The 23,943-nt window shown below is 41.3% G+C and overlaps 1 protein-coding gene across 6 annotated transcripts in view; it reads right to left on the bottom strand.

Annotated features, from left to right (window-relative positions):
• The window catches only part of vps13b (vacuolar protein sorting 13 homolog B), a 396,480-nt gene that overhangs the window by 44,002 nt on the left and 328,535 nt on the right, over nt 1-23,943 (bottom strand). For all 6 annotated transcript variants that reach the window (XM_084725927.1, XM_084725925.1, XM_084725926.1 and 3 more), the window contains one exon: nt 19,287-19,448. In XM_084725927.1, coding sequence (XP_084582053.1) covers nt 19,287-19,448 — 162 coding nt within the window. The remainder of the gene's footprint in view (nt 1-19,286; nt 19,449-23,943) is intronic.

Here is a 23,943-nt window from a genome sequence, read left to right on the forward strand (position 1 = left end):
GAAGTACTGTGGTGCTGCTGAGATGCCCTGGCCTACACACTTGTTCTCCAGATGTAAGAAAACATGTTTGTTTGGTCCAGACCCCAACAAATGTCACATTATCATAATTTTAATATTTTTTTCCAGTGAAAATTAAAATTGTGATGCAAATGGATAATTTCCACTTATTGTGAATCCCATGGTAATTGCAAAATCTGTCAAAATAATCACAATCCAATTTTTCATTTAGCCCTAATCTAAATCCACTTACAAAACATGCAGTACAAAAGCCAACTGGGTTGGTCAAACATCCATCCGTGCATACAGCACATCTGTGTTCCAGTGAGGTCATACACAGACTATCTGTCAACTTCTCAGCACAGGATGCTGAGCACTATGTGACATGGAAACTCATTTGTCAAACAATGTGAGTATTGTCATGAGATTATGGTCACAATACAGGAGCAGAACCATAAATACGGAGGGAGATCTAAAGCCTTCTCCTCTCCTGAGGCAGCGTGGCTGACCTTCCACCTGACCGAACTCTCTGCATCAGCCCTGCTGCCAACACAACTGCAACAGTGAGAAAGGGAGGAGGGAGAGAACGTGAGAAAGACAAAGAATGTATGGTGGTGAGAAGTCTAGAAAGACGGGAGGGACGGGTTCAATACCCTCCCAGAGGAGCAGCGGCCAGATTGAAACCCTGAAAAGCGCTTTTGAAGATTTACACTTTGGCTCGTCACTTCAATGTGCCGAGCATTTAGCCAATCTGTTTAAAGAAAAACAAATTACTCCTGAGGTCAAAGAGCACAGGGGGACCCTGGTCAAGACCTTCTATGTTTCTCTCCACCGCCGTCGCTCCTCACTGTTTGAAGGCAGATTTCTTTACAATAACATTCTTAATCAAAGCCTGAATTCACTTTCTTCAAGATCATCCCTCCTCCCTGTCGGCTGAGTGGAAATGACATAATTTCTCAGATCTCCTGCTCGGTGGACTTACTTACCAGGAAAGTGGCAGAATGGTGTAAACAGCCAGGTGGCGGAGGTTAAGGTTAAGCCTATGGGTGGAGCACCACTAGATGATTCCCTAAACCAGCACGTACATTATAATCAAGACCAGTTAAGATCATGGTGGTCTGAGGAAAACTTTGAAAATAACCGTAATGTGGGATTTTCGGCCATCCTGGTCCTACTCTCTCTTTAAGTGACCCAGTATTGGATGAGATGGAAACCTTTTCATTTGCATTCAACTTCAAAATCTTCCTTAACTCCTTGGTATCAGCCTCTGTCTTTAAGAGTTCAAGTGGTACTGCATTGGTGTTAATTATGGTGAAAATCATGTGGCTGTGAATGGGCTCTGCTGTGCCTCAGCACCATCTGTGAGGACCGATTTGTTATTTCAACACAGCTCTCTCCTTTAACCCCTCTGCTCCTCCCTCTCTCATTGCGCACTTTATCACGCCTGTGGCTCAACTTGACCTTTAAGGGAGAAGTCATAATAATGTCTCTCCTCAAACTTCAAACAGCGACTGTGCTCTTGTTTTAATTCATCACTGCTCTGACTCAAGCGGTGGAAGAAAAAAAAAAACAGCAGTGACACAGATGAACTGGACACGTAGGACAACAAGAATGAAAAATAAGAAGCTGTTTTGCCTCTTTGTGACTTATCCAAGTGTTGTGACACTGAGAAAGCCCAGTCAGCCACATGTGGTGGTTTTATGCACACAGATTAAGCCTGGCCTTACGCTAGCAATATTCAAGTGAACAGAGGGCTTCACCAATAGAAATGTATTCGTAGGAGGATGACGCTTGGTCTGAAGCAAAAATCCCCCTGATCACACTATCCCTTAGTCACGTCAGCTATCCTCTGATGACAATTCTTTCTGGAGGCAAAAGCCAATGTTTCAGGGCTTCCAGTGTAGCAACGGATATCCAGGTCAAGACTTCCTTTTCCGTGCGTCATTGTTTAAAGTCCAATTAGCAACTTGAGAAGTGAGAATGGATGACAGAACTAATCCCTATAAACAGATATATGTATCTGAATGTGAATAATTAAAAAAAAGGTTAATAAAAAGCTAAATCACCAATGTGTTCGGTCTCTTTTGCTCCCCCACAGACTGTTTACCTGCATGCAACTAAAACCCATTCAAACGTTACTGGAAAATACTAGTTGGAAAACAAACAGAAACCAGAATGCTTCTCATACCAAAATCTTGTCCTTTGTGTACAGATTCTGCACTTACATGCAGATATCTGTTTATAGATAAGTAAATTACGGTACTCGAATTAAAGCAGTGGTTCCCAAACTGGAGAGCTGCCTCCTGGGGGGGTAGCAGAGCCACTGCAGGGGACTGTGGAAGACCAGGGGAAAACAAAGTAGGATGAATATGATTTCTTATGAGGAAATACAACAACAAGAGTTGCCTGATGTTATCATGCTGACCTTTATTACACTAAAATTCAACTTGAATCCTTTATCTGTTAAATCAGTTGCTTTCCCCAATTATTGTTAATAATTTATAATAACTGTGGGTTTGGGGAGGGTGAACAGAGTTGTTGATCACTGTGAATTCCTACTGTCCATACTACACACACACACTCACACTACAAACTCACACTGCTTAAGCCTACACTACAACTACAGATGAACTGCAGAACGCATTTTTGCCCAGAACAAAGACTGCGGACTTCAGCCTCCATCACTTACTTTGAAATTGCTTTAGGAGAGGGTTTCTTTGTACCAGTATATAGGAGGACCACTTTCAGCAACCAGTAACCCCTTCAAGGTACACGTGTGGATGTCAGTGTTGTTTAAAAGCACAAAAACATACTGTCGGCGACAACACGGCAGTGAAGAGGGGGAACTGCGTGATGAAAATTACACCCAGTCATTATACTCACTTTTGACACTTAAATACATTAAGAGTTAATGTTTTCACTTTGCATGTGGTGCCCCTAGGCATGTTCAGAAACCATAATCACATCTGCTTTCTAATTTGAAGATTTCTGACCTCAAGAACTAAAATGATCAAATACCCCACATGGCCTTACATGAGTGTAAAGGCCAAAGCTGCCTGCACTTTATAATGGCTTGAAAAGACCAACGTGGCAAAGACTTTACTTTGATAAGCATGCTAATTATAAAAATCTATAATATTAATATGTAATCTGTAAAATTTGATTCTTTTCCTATGTTTGTACCTTGAGAAAAACCTGCCCCTATTTTGAGCAAACCCAATCTTCCGCTTGTAACCTCAGATGCAAATTAAGTTTTTATCTCATTTCCAAATAAATCTTTTAAATAACTCAAACACTCACCCTCAGTAACTGGCGCTGAGTTGAAGATTTTGTGTCCAAAACAAACTATGAACCCATCTGTCATATAATCATTTCCCAAGTTGGGTATTGAGTGTGAAAGAAATGTTAAATTGAAATCTCAATCTCTCCTCGTTCCCCCTAAATCCCCAGGGAGAGATTGTGATTATGGCTGGCTGATGGTGGACACTTAAGTTCCAGCACATTACTGGGCTCCAGTTTTGGTACTGGAGAGATCTGCATGGGGATTATTAAACTGAGTAATTGGATGTAACCGCAAAAAGCATTTTCATTCTGTGACTGCATTGTACTGTACTGTAATTTTGTCTGTTATCTGTTTGGCTGATAGTGAGCAGGATGTGACTGAGGTCATATCATACTGTTGCTTTTCCAATAACAACTCTGGCTTCAAGTGCTGACTTTAACAAAGTACAAGCATTCTTTCAAATTTTTTGGATGTAACTAGACCAGTGGTATTGATATCAATAAAAAGCTTTAGTCAGGCATATTTTCCACTCATTAATATAATCAAAATAGAATTATTCATCCCAGTTCTTTAGAAATGAACTGACTACAAGTTATTGATATGCCTTTTGGTTTGACAGTGCATCCCAACTTTTTAACATCATGAAGGTTTGCAGTGACATGTTTGTCCACACACACGAATATATCTAAGATACAGATGATTCATCTCAGTTCCTGGGAGATGAATCATCTGATTAATTTGACAATAGGACTGTCCATTCCTCCTTGAACTGAATTAACTCCATTCCTCTCTGGTCTAGTGTCCACAGTCTGACTGCAAGCCCACGTCACCGCAGGGATGACTGGCCTTGTAGTGGTCAAACATGGCAATGATGAAAGCTGAAGTTTGATATAGTTTGTATATAACCATATCGCCACTGGGTTTACTAGCTTTGCCACAATCCAATCTGCTTAAATCACTGCAGGTACTGTTGAACGTTGAGCCCATAAAGACGCTTTGACATATGTTTTCAAATCAAACAGTCTGCTGAAATTGTGACTAACCTAAACGTAACAAGGAACACCTGTCGACTAAACCAAATATCACAGGGTCAGAATGATGATGTTAAAATCCACACAGATCATGTTGGAACTGTGTTTGGTCTTATCAAAAGATCAGTACCACATGAACTTAATGAAACTCCGTCACTTCCCAGTTGCTATGGAAACTAAATGCAGAACCCAAACATGGGACTGACACATTCAGAAACAGTGTTAACTTCTGAGAATTACCATCACCACCCGCCTAAACTGTAAGTTATATTCAGTGAGTCAATCAACCAACCAAATTCCATCATGGGTACGATGTCATGTCTACTTCCTGGTCCATTGCTTAATCCTGTCCCAAGAGAAAATCATTAGCAACAAAATTTCCTGGTAAGATATCAGTCAGTCATAAGCAAAGCAATGACTACTAACTTCCTTAAACCCAGAGTCATTACCTCATTCAAATGGCTAACAGTCACGTGTCTGCTTTGATAATGTGGGTGTGAAGACGAACATAGGCAAAGGCATAGATGGACAGAGAAACACATGCAGTCGGATAGAAACAAAATCACTCTCTTTCTCACATAGAGACACCAAACGCACTCTAACCCCTGTCCTCTTGCAGACAGAACGAGTCACTCCTGCTGCTGTAACCACTATCCGTCTATTGTCCTCTAGCAGGAATGTGCTTGGGTGCACATAACACAAATTAAGTGTCTGTCCGCAGTGCAGATGTAATCAGTGTTCCTGGATGTTGCAAAGACGGGCTGACAAAGCCGCAGTGGTTGTTGGTTGTCTACCCATTACTACCATTCCTTCATTCCATCTCACTCAGACTATAATAGGAGATTTGAGACTTGGAGACATGGAGTAGAGGTATAAACAACACCAGTAGCTTTGGACACTAGTTTCCATAACAGGCCCAAAGAGGCCGCAGCAGGTCTTAGATGGTTGATTACCACTCAATTCCACCCAAACAAGCTAAACTAAACTCTCAGAAGTTTGAAACTTCTTTGAAATTTGAAAATGATGTTAACTCAATTTTATATACCAAAGGTTTAAAAATAGTCTGACAAGTCTCTGTACTATCCATCTTATTTAATGTCATCTGGGCATAGATGAGAATAGAGGGATGTGGAACAGAGGCCTGTCTTGTCTGCTTGAAATAACTTTGGGACCAGGGAGTTAGCTAGCCACCTAAGAAATGAAAAACAGGTTTATACCCAGACAGCAAAACAAAAGAATATGGATTATTCTGTTCTCTAGAAAGGATGAGTATGGGAAAGACAAAGTTGAACTGCAGTAAGAGAAAAAAAAGAGCATAAACGAGTTAAAGGGAGAACAGAGAGACACAACAGCATCCTTGCCAGGGCAGTGAGGGCTAACCCATGTAACATGAGGGAATTATGGTGGCTTTAACAGCTGTCTGCAATGCTTCTCTCCTCCTTGGCTCCCTCTCTCTGACAAAAGAAGCGAGGCAGTGCAACATCAAAGCCCAGATTTGCAAGTCTAAGAAGCGGTTTGAGAGCTGGAAGAAGGTACAGAGAGAAGGCATTGTGTGGGTCCGTGGTTGACAGAGGAGATGTTAAGAGGTTTATGCTTGACTAACACTGTTCCATAGTTCCCCCTCTGGTTTCTACCAAGGCATCTTAGACATCCAGGGCCTCAAGGGTTCCAGGAGACGCAGACGCGGCAAGTGTTTGCACCAAAATGAAGGGAGCTGACAAAAGGAGTACTGTCTGAGAGGGGAGAGGTTTGTAAACCACATTCTGGGGGGATAAAGAAGTCAGCGGTCGAGGACCCTTGGAAGGACAGAGACCTTGTCTCAGTCTAAGTACACAAAAAAGACAAAGGCTTGCCCTGGGCTGTAGAAATAAAACACAGGGAAACTATTGTAACATGCTGCACACATACTGTGTACATAAACAGTACAGATGTAGGCAAATGTAATTTCACCCTTGGCATGTTTAGACTAATATTCTGTGGAATGCCATTAAGTCATTATTGCATAAATAAAAATGCCTATGAAATGAATCCTAGAATTAATAATATTATAATTAATTATATATATTTATTAATAAATTAATAAAAGCAATAAATGTATAAATAACTGTAAACATAAATATCTAAATTAATCAATATATTCCAATAAATAAATTGATATGTTTTAATCAAAAAAGGATGCTTTTTAGAATATAATTTACTGTAGGAGACTTATTTCCAGATGGCACATTTATTTCACAGCTCTTCTTTTGTTTTAAAATGTTATATTCAAATGAATGAGACGTACTTATCTCACAATTTTAGGCAAAAGTAGCATGAATACAATCTCTGAGACGGATGGAGTTTGATGATGTACTAAGGTGATTTTCTTGTCAGGTTCGGCTCCTGGTGCCCCTGGCATCCTGCTCTGCCTCAACTCTCTGTGGTTTATGGAGTTTGTTGATGGAGAGATCACTTTACTTGCTGCTAAAGTAATCTGCTGCTAACTGAAGATATCACTAAATAGTTAGCTCATTTAGCTCTGCCGCTGGGCCCGGTTACATTGCCCGCTCACCTGGCTGTAGTTCTGGTGCTCTTTCCAGCACAGCTCTTCATCAACATTCCCTGCTGATGAAGCAGGGAATCCCTCCCCCCATATCACACAGACTGGGTGAATCTGTGAGATAATCACACCCCATATATTTGAATATAACAGATGGAAATAAAAAGTGCTGAGAAATAAATGGCCTTATAAAAGAAAAACGCAAAGAAATTTTAAAAAATGGTAGTCTTTTGGGGGAAAAAAACTTTCAATGTAATGTGTATGCATTTATTTATCGAACTACATGTCTCATTCATATTTTTATATTTACATGTATTAACATATTTATTGCCCCATTTGTTTCAGGATTTATTTCATAGCTATATTAGTTTATTTGTGTATTTATTTAATACCAACTTAAATGGCATTCCATAATATTCACCCAAACATCCATACTTTGGTTACTGCTACTTGCTTATTCGTGGTCATTGTAGCATACCCCAGGTTACACTGGTCAAACAGCAGGAACACATCAGTGCACTGGAAGTCTAACACATACTGTATCTAAACATATTTGCCCAGACAAACACACATACTGCACATGCAAGTGAACAAAAGTGGTATGTTCTTGATCACAGGCTGATTAGGCAAGACGAGACCTCAGTCACCCGTACCATGACCACAACTAAAGTGCCTCTAATCTAGCAGCAACTGTGGGCTGACTGCAGATTAACTCAGACAACATGAATGCAATTGATGTCTCCAGTGGTTTGACAATGCAATGCATAGTGCAATGTAACACTTCACTACAGAGAGGACTGGTTCACTACAATGAAACCACAAGGTCCCCTGCTAAAGAACAAATGCACCATGGGTTAACCCCATACAGCTACCACTAACCACAGAGTGGTAGATTGTGTAATGAAACTGAAACCCCGGAAAATGTGGAGAATATATCACCACAACATGGACATACACAAAAAAAGTTTCTGCTGTTTCCAGCTTGAGTGCGGGTAAGATATATACATTAGTCTTGTTTACTTACATTGCCTGGTGAATAGCACAAAAATAACATCTAGATACAGTTAATGGTGACTTTTAATTAAATATTTAAACTGTTGATCATTAAAATGAAAAATTCCCTCTTAGTCTTACACCTGTGTCTTCTGCAGTGTTTTTTATGGTGGATGTGCAGTATAAGGCGAGACCCTGTCTGGGTGCCAGGGGGTCATGTGACCTTTATTCCCACTGTGGCCACTACAAGCCAATTGCAGCCCGGTGGTGTATGACCAATCCCAGAGGCACTAAGGTGCTGTCCATGGTGCTGAACCCAGGACAGCACCAATGGCACCACGAGGCTCACAGACTCTTAACCTGCACCTCCCTGTCTTCTCAATCAGGGGAGAACCAGTGAAGCAGTTGGCTGGATTAGTCAGACACTGACACTGACACAATCAGCCTGATTTCAGCCCCAGGTTGGCCGCATTTGACTAGTTTTAGAATTAGGATGAATTTCTGCTATATTGGTTGTCCTTTGGTGTGCAGTTTAAGGTGATTAAATGCCTGCCCAATTGGATGATGTCTTTGATTTCTGAAGTCAGAAATCTTGGTGGGCTGTATTTTGTTTAAGCTGTTCCATGGTCCGATTTCTGTCATGCCTGCTGCCCTAACTGCTGTGACATAAAACTGGACTTCACTGCAGAGCACACAGAATATGGTCAATATTGTGTTATATTGCATCTTCCAACGATATGTGGCTTCAATTTTTCTTATCTTTTTACCTTCTGTTCGCATGAGAATTGCACAAAGTAATGTGACTTTCTCATTTTGTCAACATTGATGAGCACACAGCCATTCTGAATAATCTTTATTGGAAGTGTCACTGAACACAACCTTAACAGGCTCCACATCAAGACCAGTCAGTTGATCTGTACAGTGTGAGCATGACAGTCAAAGGTTCTGGCAAAGCAGTGAGGTTGATTGAAAAAATGTAGTGTGACTTAACACCATGTTCAAGATCAATAAAATCAAACACTTTCTGCTCAGCTTAAAATGATATGGAACAAAGAGGGAGGTACATTTTGTGGTAGCTGACCTGTCTCAAGGAGAGCTGGTTAGTAGATGGAAGCTGCAGTGCCATGATACCAGTACTGAATGGATTTAAGGTCTACATTAATTTTAGAAACAGCATTCAGGAGTAGTCACAGATTTAAATCTCATGTATACTTGGGTCACGTGACAAAAGAGGTTGTCAAATGAAAAGACACCAGCTATTTCAAAACAAAAGACATCGGCCACAGTGAAAGACCTCATTCTGTAACTGACATCATAGTACAACGGGGGTTTTTGAACTTGTTAAGACTGGGATCTCAATTGAATAAATCTGCTGTCACAATGTGGCCCAGGGTCATTAAAACATACCAACACTTTTGTCATGTGGAGACCAACCAGAAACAGTTCTGCTGCCCAAAAAGGGTTGCAACCCGTGGTTTAAGTGTCTTTGTTGTAGTTTCAAGGCCAAGGATTTGATGGAGAGGATGAAAACATATTTTTTAAACTGCTAACACATTGGTATGTTTAAAAAGATTTACATAGAAAAACAAATACGAGATTCTAGCAGCTCAGCTCTCATCAACATGATAATTAAATTAATCTCCTCGTGTCAGAGGCAGAGCTTCCTCTGGGACAAACTACACAGGGAGTGGAATTACTCAAACATATATACACACACACAGTCATGACAGACTCATCAGATATACAACATGGAATCAAAATAAAATCTCACAGCATGTCAGTTAGAGTAAGAAAACAAACTCTTCTAGCAGAGAGGGCTGAATTTGGAGGGATGAGCAGGAATTAACTGTACAGAGATAAAAGGAAAAGCTGAATTGTGAAGGTGGAGTCTTGCTGTCCTCCCTGTATTTCTCATGAAAGTCTTGGCTGTGGCAGCTGTGGTAGAAAGCTGGGGAATGTATTGTTTTAAAATGGTTGGATGAGGACCAAATGGTGGGTTGCAGAAAGATGAGAATGGGTCCCTAGAATATTCGGGACTCACTGATTTAAAAAAATTACTGGCAACATTATGTTGTTGAAACTTCTCCTTTGTCTTTGCAATTTAAGGCAAACACGAGGTTCAGAACTCAAAGACCCATCATATTAATCACTAATCAAGCCTGCTCCCCTGCTTGGAGAAATAGCTTCAGCCCTCCAGAGACATGCACACAGAATAAATACTAACAAAGGGAAAGTACCAATTTCCAAAAAAAAAAAAAAAAAAAAAGCTTTAGCCTTGATGCTTGTCTTGCGTGAGGGCTGGCAGGAGGAATGGGACACAGAAGATTAGGTAAACAGGTCTACTTGCTGCTGAGGTAAAGAGCCCTTTGGCTTTGAATTATTAGCCTTGTGCACTGGACGTCCAGCTGCTAGGATGAGGAGAGATGCAGGCACAAGAAACCTTGGAGAAAGCTGTGACCTTTAACCTTTTTAGATCTGTGTATATGTAATTCTATGTTGCAGATTATCTGTCCCATTAAGATAGAAATCTTCAGAGGATTGTATATTGTTGAAGACATGCAACAGTGAAAGTGTCAAACTGCTGAAGAAATTAATAAATCATAGAAACAAACACATCCTCATAAAAAACAGTGCATTAACAGATGCAGATACCAGGTTAGTCCAACCACGTGTGAAATGATCATGCCTAATAAATAAAAAAGTTGTTATGTGAAGTTAATCACATTGTTCTCAATGGGCGAAAGAGCTCTACTCAATCTTAGAGGCTAATACGTTGCATATTTCCAGAATAATTCATGTGGTAAGGTTAACTCACAAAAAGTTAGCTCGTATTGACATGTGATGGGTTTGAAAAAACATTATGTCAAATATATATGCATGAAACAAAAGCCCTGAATGTTAAATCTAGCTTCTAAAGCCAAAGATCTTTAGTTTCACAGGTGAGAAGCGGTATTCTCCTCTGGCTGCTGAGGTTGGCAGATTCAAACATTCAGAACAGTCTGGGAGATCTGAGTTACTAGAGAGAGGTAGAAAAGTTTCTTTTATATTGTCCATACTTTAATAATTTAAGGATTTCTCACGAAATGGCTCAATTAAAACCAACATATTTTTGTGTAGTCTTCTCTTGTGTCTTAAAAGCCAGGAAAAGAGGACAAAATGGACAACAGAAATAGTATTTACTCTGATTTCTTCAGTATTATATAGTAAATGTTTTGAAGATCTGAGGATCTGATGAAAAAAATTGGTAGAACTGTTTTTCTTTTCTGTAGTTTATCAATGTATATGCACTACTATGGACTTATATTCATTCATTTATTCATTCATGTCAGTGAGTAAGACAGAGAGGGTCTATCCTTATATTTCCCTAAAGTTTATTTTTATTGTTGTATTATTTGAATTGTGCTGACCAATACGGTTAACTGCTCTTCTCACTGTGGATATCTACCATGTGACCTGGACCAGGAATGTGAATCGTGCAAAATTGAATAACGCTGTAACCTCGCCTAACGATGACTGTTCTGTTTGTCTGAGGTTATCCTAGCCAGGCAGCCGTGATGATAATAATCCTCTCTCTCTCAGGACTGGCTTAGTTTCTGACCCACTGACTCACACACAATTTGTATCTTGTTGCTATAGACACAAATTAAAAAATAAGCAGCACAACATGCATCTTCACATTTAATTATTCAGGTTGACAAAGGCTTTGCCTTAATGATCACTATGGTGATTTATTTATTTTTTACTGTTTCAGAAGATATGCCTGGACAAGATAAAAATTATGACAGTGGAGGATAAACAACTGTACAGACTGATTAACTACTCGTTATGACTCAGTGGGATTAAATGTTTCATGCATCAGTAGTTCATGTTACTACACATGAATGTGACCTTAGACACAGACTATCACAAGCTTGTATCTCCACGACTGGCCAATGTTTAACCTTTACTTCATGACACAGTGTTCACCTACAAGTACATGACAGTTTAGAAAAAAAAAATCTGCCCTCCGTCTGGATCCGACTCAGCTCTGAGGATAAACAACAGGAAAGTGTAGGTTTTCTCCTGGGATCAAAATGGACAGCCGTCCCTTTCATCGTCTCTCTCTCTCTCCCCCTCTCCAATCAGTCAATGTGTGGGTTAACCTGACTGGAGCTAATATCTCCCACTGGGTCTGCCTAATCTACTGCAGTTAAAGCCACAATCTTGGATGAACAGCACAACTAAACCACTTCACTTGAGGGCAGTGTTTCTCAAACAATGGTCCAGAGCGATGAAATATGGAATCCTCGCTGACAAAAGAACTGACACATTTTAAGGAATAAATATATTTATTTTGAATGATGAGCTGTAAAAGTTGAACCCTACTGTAGGTTGAAAACCAACATCAGCAAAGTGCCTATGGCAAGCAAGCAACAGGAGACACACACAATGTTACACACATAAACCAGCACATAGTGTACACTAATATAAAAATGTTCTTTCGCTTTCCACACACACACAGACACACAAACCCACATACCAAATACCTCCCTGTCATGCCTGCTTCCAACAACACGGCCAATCTAACCGCAAACTAATAGTCCTGGGCTGCTATCTCCAGCACATTACCCCTGGGAACCACACACACACGCACATCAACACAGCACTGACACACATATACACATGGACAAATACCACACACACAACATCAACACGCAATGACACACATCTAGTAAGATGTAGAAGCCTGCTCCTGGAGTAAATTACAATTTATTCAAATTGTGAATATTCCTTGTAGGCACTTAAAAAGTCCTTCCCAAATCCAGGGGGCTTTTTACGCCCCTCTCACTGCTAACCACACTAACCACAGGGATTTCCATCAGCTAGGCTGCATCCTGTACCAAGCAGCCAGATATTTCAACCATCCACACCACACCACACGCCAGAGCCCTGAAAAACAGCAGGGCGGGGACAGTGAGTGTGTTTGTGTGTGTTTGAGACAGATATAAACTGTACTTAATTACACAGAGAATATGAAGTTATATGCATAACCATCCTGGAGTTTTATGATCGACATATCAATCTATCTCTATCTATCTATCACTCTTTCTAATACAATATATACAAACTAAAATCAAAAAAACATACACAAATGAGGGAAATTGTGTGTGTTTATAAACTTCTTCACCTTGGCTGGTAAATGCCGGGGTGTGAAGGTATGCTGAGCCTGAAAGAGAGCAACATGACTGAGAGGCCTGACAGACTCCAGGCCTTAGGAAACATTTTATCACAGTGTGTGTTTGGGTCTGAGTGTGCACGTGTGGGTATGAATTTGATCAAGTGTTAGACCACAGTGGGCTCTGAGGACGTGACTGCCTCAATCGACCCTTTTAATGCATCTTATGACCATGAGTGACAGCAGAAACAGGGGGGTTCAGAGAGTGGAAGGGAGATGGAGAGAAACAGAGGAGCAGTGAGAGGGAGTGTGACCTGAGCTGAGGTTCACATTTCACTGCAAAAACACTCTGCCTGAGCGTTCTTCTGAGAGAAGTGACAGATATTCGGAGGTATGTCAACATCGCGGGAAGTGTACACTGGTTGGACCGCTCCGGATCACACACACATTAGGCACTCTTCTTTCACAAATGGACACACAGGAGATTGCAAGGTTTTAAATATGCCTCCCTGTTTTAGTTCAAGTTGAAACAACAGCAGGCCTGTTCATTTAGGAAGTTCTTTCCTCTCCCTACTGACTCTTTCGGACTATGTCTACAGACAGGGAAATTGCAGATTAATTTAAGATTAAATGATTTAATATACAGGCATTAGTTTACTTTTCTGAAGGTTGACTTTAGTATGCAAGTTAATTCAGTGATTCAGTAGGGGGTGGGGTGGGGTTGATAGAAACAATAGCATGGCATCTGCATAAAGACAAACTTTGCTCTGAACCTGGGCCCCCTTGATCATGGAGCGCTGTCTCAAGGCTAATGCAAGAGGTTCAAGTAGAGCTGGGCAATCTATCGATCTATCTATGTATCAGGGGTGTGTATGTCCCTGACAGAGACCAATTCTATACGTACCTCAATACATGTTCAGCCAAACAATATATCTAAAAAATTTTAAATGGCCAATGATTTGGTTCAATTCAGCTGTGTCACAATACGATACGATATGATGCAATACAAGACAATGCAATGTGTCAATCTTTACATTTTGATTCAAGTAATGCTACATTTGTAGAGTGTGATTAGTTGCAAAGAGAAATTCTGATAGTTTTACTAAATATAGTAATAGAGACAGAGAGAAGGAGACATTACAGTGATGTTAACATCTTATTATGAGTCTCATGTGTAAATGAGATCCTTTAGCCTAAATGAGAATCTGTGAACAAACTTTAAATCTGTTCACAATATTAGTATTTTTGTAGTTGGTCTATTTTGAGTATATGGAGAGGAGACACTGGAGAGGGAGGAGGGAGTGCTTGTTTTGTGTGATCGCGGCAGCAGGCGTCCAGTGAGAGCAGTGCAGACAGAGGCAGGAGGAGAGAGAAGACGGAGGAAAGTTACAGCAGCCAACTGAGCATCGTTTAAACACCACAGTCTACCTGAGTATTGTTGCTGACCATGTCCATCGCTTTATGACCACAGTGTACCCATCTTCTGATGAGTACTTCCAGCAGGATAACACACCATGTCACAAAGCTGGTTTCTTGAACATGACAATGAGTTCACTGTACTCCAATGGCCTCCACAGTCACCAGATCTCAATCCAATAGAAGATCTTTGGGATGAGGTGGAACGGGAGATTTGCATCATCGATGTGCAGCCAACAAATCTGCAGCAACTGTGTGATGCTGTCATGTCAATATATATATGTATATATCTTGATTTAGAGAAAGTGTATATCGAGATATATATCATATATCATGGAATAGCCTAAAAATATCAAGATATAATTTAGAAACCATATTGCCCAGCCATAGGTTCAAATGTGATGGCAAATAAGAGAAGTGAAAAAGAACATCCCTGTCTCATGCCTCATTGAAGCTCAAAGTAGGTGGATAGGTTACTATTATTCATGTGTACTGCAGCCACAAATGATTTAATGTATGATAATGAACCATGGGCAAATCTACTCATCTAAACTTTCTTCATGTGTTCATGAACAGAGAGAAATGGTGAAAGTGGGAGGGACAGCAAGATAGTGAGCAGACACATTTTTGGCTGTGTTGCCACTGTAGAGTTCTCTGAGCCAATCTATGAGTGTTAAGAGCATGGCTCATCTTTTGCCCCCACTTCCCTTTTTCCATGTCCTCCCGTGTATTCTCAAGCAGGCCTGTACAGTATCCTCCTTGACAACTCCTTGCTACCCTCATTTTGACTTTCTCATATTTCTCTGTCCACTCTGCCTTCGTCCCTTCTTCTTCACTCCCACCATCTCTCCTCCTCTCCCCACCGTCTTTCCTCTTTTCAAGATGATCTCATGTCCAGTAAGTTCTCAGGGGAACCAGAGAGAAAGGGGGACAGATTACTTTACAACAGCAAATTAGTAGCTCTGGCTTGTGTGTGTGTGCTAGTGTGTGTGCCTGGGGGACAGGTCAGCTAGCACACATCATACCAGAGCCATGAGGACAGGCTGATGGTCTGCCTTCTCGACAGGCCCCAGGCCTCCCAGACAAGACAAGATTGGCCATGAAACAGGGGTGGGGAATATGTACTGGGGAGTGTGTGTGTGTGTGTGTGTGGATGTGTGTGTGTGTGTGTGTGTGTGTGTGTGTGTGTGTGCATGTGTGTGCACACATGCGTATGTGTGTTTGCTGGATAAAGTGGGGAAACGGGGCAAAGTTATGAGGTAGGGATAGATGAGCCCTGGACAGAGTGACTGTAGCTTGGCGGTTAAAGCTGGACATACACAATGATTTTAGAAATTTTGCTGTTTAATACCAGCTCTTACTGTCTGAATAAATAGTCTGTAATAATAATAATAATTCATTATACTTATATAGCACTTTTCAAAATACTCAAAGACACGTGACAAAAAAGAAAAGAGAAAGGAAGAAACAACATACAACAATATAGCAAACAACAAAAAGGAAAGAGAAAAAAAAACAAACAAGGGATGAAGAAACTGTCAATGGTTGAAAGCGGTGTTGAACAGATGAGTCTTGAGCAATTTTTTGAATATGAGGAGACAGGGCGAATCTCGGATGGCTATGGGGAGTTAATTCCAGTGGGTGGGAGCAGCGATGTCCCCCCAGGATTTGTACTTAGTCCGGATGGGTGGGGACAGGAGATTAGCAACCAAAATGTGTAAAATATAAAATAAAACTCCTCTGGACAATTCAGACTCTTAAAAATTACAAATAAAGACTCATTTGTCCATAACTTCCCTCTGTATAGTGCATTGTGATACCATGGAAATTTCAGATGCTCTGTTTGCCACTTTGGAGAGATGCAGTGAAGAAAAGGCACTGACTTAGAGTAATCAACTTGTGGCTCTTCTTAAACTGTGTGAGAGCCTGACAGCGGCCGACCAAAAATTTTGTCCGATGGCTGTTTGGTAGCAGTTGATCAGTCTCACTACCACCTGTACACTGTAGAGCAAACAACGTCAGACAAAGCTGCAATTTGGTTCAACTATAAAATGAGTCACGCAGCTAAAAAATTGAGCCAAATCACAGTGTATTCCCATCTTAAGAGGGCTAGGAGGATAAAATTAAGGGAGGAGGATCAATGACTTAATGTCAAAAGAGAACACAGAGTCAAACCAGCGCTACTGACAGAGCACGGTGACCATGGATGATGTATGGAAAGTAAATGGAAGACAAAGAGATCTGTATGAATCCAAAAGAGAAAGGACTGGGATAGCCAAAGAACAAGCCGGACCAGGCCAGATGTGGAGCAAGGCTTCGGGGGTAATCCAAGGCCATGATCCCAAATGAGAGGACAGCACTTACTGGGGTGTGACAGAGATAAAAAGGACAGAGTCACCTTCTAGCCAGAGTCCAAGACAGAACAGGATAGCCAGGCTGAAGCCAGCAGCAGGACAAGCCAGACAGGGCTAATGCGCTCAGCCAGCATGGTCGTAAACACCAGAACACAGGGCTGTGCTAGGGGGATTAAGAAAGGGACAAGGACAGTGCTGGGAAGCTGTGAGTGCTGTTGTTGGAGAGTGTTAAGAGAAAGGCACAAATGTCCAAATGAGACCCCAAAACAGTGTGGAGGCCAGAGACTGTCCAGGTCTACTGATCTCATCGAGCTGATGGAGGTGAGGCATCAGGAATAAAGAGAGAACTGGACCGATTCGACGTCAAGGGAATATTGTGCAGTTATGTTTTCTAAACTATGGCTTAGGGTGTGTGGCCTGAAATTGGTTTTGGCCTGTGTCTGGTGGGTCCCCACAGTGCATGGCAAGAAAAAACACAGAATACTATGAACAGCATTAGCATATCCCCAGTATGAGTGAGCTAATTGCAGTGTGGGTCCCAAGCTGAAAAGTGTTTACTGATGTACTTGGAGGGATTACAGCATCAAGGAATGGGGAGGGGGTGATGGGGATGTGAAAAAAGTGTGACGGGAACAGAACTTGTTATGAATGGAGCTCTGACAGCATGAAAACAGTTGAAAGCTCAGGTCTGCTGGCCTGACCAGTGCGAGGACAGAGCAGACAGCTGACTAGACACAAATGTCATCACAGAGTTGAGGTCCATCCTTCAAACAATTGACACTGTGACCAGCACTGTTTGGAGCTACTGTGAGCTGCTGTTTCATATGGTTAAGTAAAATTAAAGAGAAATTTAACTCTCTATCTCAGTGATGAATGGGTTTAGAGTGACAAAGGAAAAAGAAGGAGATAATGTGGGAGAGGGTTAGAGGTTTAGATATGAGGGTAGACTGGTGGTGGGAGATGATGATGGGTTTGAAGTTCTAGTTTTGGTATAACAATAAAAGCACAAATGGGCAGTGTGAAAGAGTTAAATGTTTAGTGCAGGGAAAGACATTCAGTTGGTAAAAACTGACAAATAGACTAGAGGTCAGCGGTTAAGGGGAAGGTCTTGGGGTTAAAGTAGAGATCAGGCCCACAGATAGAAATAGGTAAGGTTGCTAGGGAGAGTGGGGAAGTTGGGGAAATGAAGGCTTATGGTGATCAGAGTTGTTTTTGACACTCCAAAGCATCATGGGAGTGTAGCAAAACAGCACAACTACTTATACTCAGGCTGGAAACTGATTTGTAAGGGCTACAAAAACACTCTTGCAGGACCAAGTAACCATTAAAGAAATACAACCCATTTTCTTATCAGTGTCACTATTTTTATAACCCCAAAATGTAATTAGGAGTGTGTGCTGCAATTTGCTGAGGCGGACACATTGGCAGGCATTTTATCATCAAGCTCAATAACTTAGCTGAGTGTTTTTGGCAAAGTTGGACTATTTCTTATTTATCTAGTTTCACAAATCATGTTCATCTTGAGAGCACATATTTCATATACGGTACCACAAACACATGATGGAATAACACATGACAGAACCAGCTTGGAATCGCATTCTTCATCTGTGATGACATTTGGCCCATTCGGACAATCTTTCTTCCAAAACATCCCTGAAAATACAGAGGTCATTTTGACTCACTGCAAAAATGAGATGTGGTATTCACTGTGGTGATATGCCAGACTGCCACTCTCCAAGTGTGTGTGTGTGTGTGTGTGTGTGTGTGTGTGTAAGCATGAGTGAGGTAAGAGCACAGATTAACCATGGTCGATGATTAATACAACTTGACTTACTGACTTACTGTGAGTAATTATGGCCATGTCTTTTCTCAGGCTTGACTTTCTCACACTCGCTGTGAAACACATGGGGGTCCTGAAACATGTGCGCACCAAACACACACACATATGCCACATATCGCCAGCTCACCCTCCACTCAACCTCAAAACCACAAAGGGTTAAATATAATCAATCTTCTTTAACAAAGCTGTCAGGGCACAGAGCTCTGACAGAAACACACAGATAGTGGCCACACTCTGATGATGGTGTGTCCGGTGTGGCTTTGTGCGTATACCTTTGTGAGCTGGGAGACAGAATTTGCTCAAGACAGTATGAATTTGTATGTTTAAGGCATTCTTTATACACTGGTGTGTGTGACAGTGCAAATGTAGTACATGCGTACTCAAATTCACACTCATATGGTTCAGAATATATGTGTGTTTGTGTGTGCGCACGTATCATGTTTCTATGTATGTACTGCTTGTGCCAATACTCTTCTATGTTAACACTCTATTCTGTAGATGTGTATGCATGTCTGTATATATGTTCCATGTCCATATACTCAGGATTCTTTTTGGATAAAATGTATATATGTGTGTATATCTACTCAAAACTCCAACCCAAGCCACAGGGCTGTGGGCCATCACATATTTCCCAGGCCCTGGGCTGTATGTGTGTGCGTGTGTGTGTGTGTGTGCTACCTGAGGGGACTTGTGGGATCTCCAGCTGTACTGGTGGCTGTGGAGGCTGGCCAGCAACACGTTCTCATCTGTGTCCACCTGGCCAAAGCGCAGCGTCTCATGGGTGTCGTTACAGATCACATAGTGGCTGTAGACCAGCTCCTCAGCCTCTGAGTTCCCATTCTGAGAGAAAAGAGGGGGGTGAGGTAGGAAGTTTTGGTGGATGGATGGATGAAGAGAAGGAGAAAGAAGAGGGGTGACATGAGAAAGAGAGCCTGTCAATAAAAGAGTAAGCAAATACTTCCAGGTGTGTATGTTTATGGTGGGTGTATAATGTACAGTATGTGTATAAGCACATATGCAGGTGTCAATAATGGATGTATTCTTAATCTTAAAATGCAGATCTTGGTGGTGCAGCTGTCAGCCAGTAGGAGACAGAGATGAGTGATATCATCCATGGGAGCAACACAACCTCAACAAGGGAGTGAATCATATCACAGTCTGACAGCTAGCCAGGCTGAAGCAGCTTAGAGTGGGCTTCTGGGCCAAATCTACCCCCTGGTCCCACATAAAACCTCCAGGAGGCCTCTTGCTTTAGCAAAATCTTGACTTTTTCACATTTTCCTTTGAGCAGCTAAATGTTGGTCATCAGTGAGATGAACAGGCTTGGAGATGTCAACTCATTTCAAGTGGCAGCTCTGTTTGCATGTGGATGTTTTTTTTCACTGCTTGGAACAGCGTGGGCCTTTAAGTAGGCATTCCTGCTAGTAAAAGTCATCAATATATTGTGGTTTGTCAGGAGAAAACAATATGGTGGAGTCTGGCCCACCTACAGCAATGGGTCAATGAGAAAGCCTCAGAAAACTCAAGTCAGGCGAGTTGTACAGGGATGCTATCCACTCTTACGTCACTTCGCATGCAAGAGTGGAGAGCTCACTGGGCTGCTATTGAAAACACAGGTTTAACAGCGAGAGGGGAGTGTGTCAAGTCTCCTGCATACAGGAATTCAAGTACACAATTTCAAAACAGCACATAGTGTGGTGTGCATGTGAGTTGGATAGTGAGTGCGTGGGTGCAAGTGTACGTGTAAGTTTTACTTGAGCTCCTTCCAAAGGCTCTTAGGCCCTGATGGGATCTCTCCTGCACACCCCTCCCTGACTTCTGACGCACATGACTGTGGTTCAGACAGCTTCTCAATAACTACTCAACTATCCCAAAAAAGAGGGACCCTCGGCCTGCTGTGTACTTTTAAATGGCAGGGGGGGTTGATGGTTGATGGTTAAAAGAGGCTGGCAGTAAAAGCTCAGAGTCTGACTGCCAAGCACGTTCAGGGTCCTGGGGTTGTTGATGCTATTGAAAACGGATGGGAAAGTTTACACCATTAAAAAGACCACTTGATGATAGATGTGAGAGAGAGAGGTAGAGAGAGCAAAATATAGATGGGACAGCTGTGACGGTGGCTTCAATCCATTCCAGTTTTATAGTGGAACACTATCTGTTCTCCCTTTTGAATCTGACACTGCGATTTACAAACTTCCTGCTGCCATCTTAAGATGCCATTGCTAAGCCCACTCTTTGATGGTATCGTCTTACTGCTCCGATTCATGAGGCAACATGATACACACATCAGAAAAGCTTCCTGCAGTAATCAAAATCACTCTCTATCTATCTGGGGACTTTAAGTGGACAAACATTAAGACAAAGATATTTAAACAGTCAACACATCTTCCTTGTTAAAGAGCAAAGATGACAGCTTCTCCTTCAGAGGCAGTCCTACCAGGAATCAAAGTATTCATTTCACTAATCCACCCGGATATTATTACTTAAGTTTTCACAAAGTCTAGCCCAGATCTGCATGGCAGAGTGGCATGTATATAAATGGCAAGGTACAGTAAAATGTCTGGAAAACAGATTGTAAATAATGACACCCACTCAAGAGAAATACTCATGAAACATGACACTGTAGAGGAGATGGTGAAACCTGTAAAAGGAGCACAATGAAACAATAATCAGATCTAAAGTCACCCATATATTCCTCTATAGATGACCCTCGCCCACACATCTGCTGCAAACAGGAACCTGATCTCTCTATCACTTTCTTTCCGGTTGCAGAGGAAAGCGGAGAATCAGTCAAACATGGGAGGAAAGGGGGGAAAAAAATAACAGGAGGAAAATTCCTGTTGTCTCAATTGCACATGTAACAGCCTGTGAACGTTCTGTGAGAAAGCAGAGTGTGTAAATACTACTGGGCTTTTGTGTGGCTTTCCACCAAAGCCACTTCCCTGGGGTTAGGGGCTGGAGGGGGGGCAAAGATTGAAAGTGGGGCTGGGGACCGAGGACTGAGAATGGAGGCATGGGGCCTGAGGTTAGACTGGAAGGGGGCTGAGGTTGGGGCCACATGGGGCTATTGAGCAAAGGAGAAAAGTCAAAAGATGAATTAAAAAAAAGAAATAAAATTGTATTCTATATTCATTTTTCATTCATCCTTGAAACTAAAAAAAACTTGGATGGATAAAACTTTAGTTTTAGCTTACTCTTCTTTCACTTTTACATATTACAACTTAATTAATGCTTATTTTAATTGTAATCCACTCAGTATTATGACAGTTAGTGAGATTAGAGCTAAAAGAAAGAACTGCAATAGGGGAAGTGAGCCTGCTGGTTTGAAGATTTGCTGATGAAATACACATTTACATCAATATTCATGAGAAGTCATTAGGCATATGTACTGATGACTGCCAGAAAGATCTTGGTGTTGTTATCATGGATACAAGAGCAATCCATGTTTCCATGACTACAACTGTATATCATAGCATATTATGGCAATATGAGAATAAATTGCAACCATACACCAAGAAGTGTCTTGTATTTCTATTTATTACTTTGCATCTGGAAGTGCTCCAGCTGTTCTGGTTGCGGTGGTCTGGTATGACCATGCCTGGGTCGTGAGGTTTCAATTGTGTGGTAGTTGAGGAATCTTCTCCACGGTTCAATGCCGACCCTACAGGCCACATCACAACAGGCCCGCCTGCCAGCCTTGACACCAGGAAACATGAAAATCACTGAAACAATTACACACGTTGGGATACATCCTTCTGTTGCGGAAGGACAGAGCCTGTTAGCATTTCCAACTGCTTGTGATTACGTTTTCAATTAGGATCAAGATTTCTATGCACGGACAATGTGTGCGTCTGGAATGTATGCCTCTATCAGATCAAAGATTAACTGGGCGGTCCTTTACATCCATCCCTATAGTGCTCCACACTACCACGCAGCTTGTGCTTAATTGCACCCATACAAGGTTTTCTCACCACGGACAAGATTCTGTTTCAGTGAAAACCCCAAAAAGGGAAACAATATTCCACAATCAAAGTGTTCACAACTTTCTCTGAAGTGGACCAAATATTTAAGAAGAGCTTTTTTCTAAAGTCTCAGCCTTTTGTACTTGACCTCTATCTACCCCTGACTCAAGAACTACCATACCCACATGCAGCACTTATGCCTTATAATTATGGTGTGTTTTTCCCTTGTGTTCAGCAGTGGTGAAGGCTGGAGGTAGTTAAAAGGTTCTGTACAAGTTACAAGGCTGCTGCTGTTTAGACCAATCAAGTCAATACAGCAGGCTTAATCATTTTATGAATCAATCCCATACCAGAGGACAAGTAGATACAACCTTCAGGGTTTGTGTTTGAGTGTGAGTACATCTGTCATAAAAGCAGTGGTGAAAAGAGTACTGAAAATCTTTATTCAAGTACTATCACATGACTGAAATACTACTCAACTACAAGTACGACTATTGGTGTTAAAAATAATTAAGTTATAGTTTGAAGTACTCCAAAATTACTCACAGTATTAGTTATTGAAGAACATGTTTTATGCATTATCAATAGCAGCATTCAATCAAAAGGGATTTCTGCTTTTCCAAATCTTCAGTCTAAATTATTCCTGCACTGTTGTGGTCAGTGATCACAGTCCCCTCTCCAAACCTGTGCCTCATGCTTTTTTTGTCCTTACATCATGGTTTTCATCAAGAGGCGAAGTCCCCTTGGGACATTACTTTGGAGAAAAATATGAGTGGTAATCAACAGCAAGAGACAAATAATTTTTTGATCCTACTGGAATTACACATATAATGTTTATCAATTTTAAACATAATTCTACAAGTCAAGAACACCATTGTTTGTGGTAGGTTTGTTATAGCTCAGTTTTGTTTTGTGTGATACCAAACAATAAACTACAACTCTTGTCTGTCCCTTGTAGTGTTATCTTACCGGAAGTATTTTATCCAGCAACTCCTGGGCCTGTCAACAGCCAGGAAGAAAAATAATGATCAAAACCTGTAGTTTGTGTGACTACGTCTCGCTACAATACACACAGGCATCATAGCTTCAGTCGCTAATGTTAACTTTCTTGAGAGAGAAAGTCATGTCACTTACACAACTTCTAGGTGTGTAGGCTCTCTAAACACATAACTTCAAGGTCTTATTCTTTTTCATTTCAACAGTTTTACAACACAGTGACTTTCTTACCTTCTAAAATTATCTTTTATACAGACAAATATGTGCAATTTCTGTCAATTCAGGCAGGTTCAAAAAGCTGTCTCCTGACACTGACTACTGTTCATTTTTTGCTGAAGGTCCCATGGTTGCTGCAGATGAAAGGTTTGCATATTAATTCA

This window comes from Lutjanus erythropterus, chromosome 9, assembly GCF_056507025.1.
Source record: "Lutjanus erythropterus isolate fLutEry1 chromosome 9, fLutEry1.hap2, whole genome shotgun sequence".
Lineage (NCBI taxonomy): Eukaryota > Metazoa > Chordata > Actinopteri > Lutjaniformes > Lutjanidae > Lutjanus > Lutjanus erythropterus.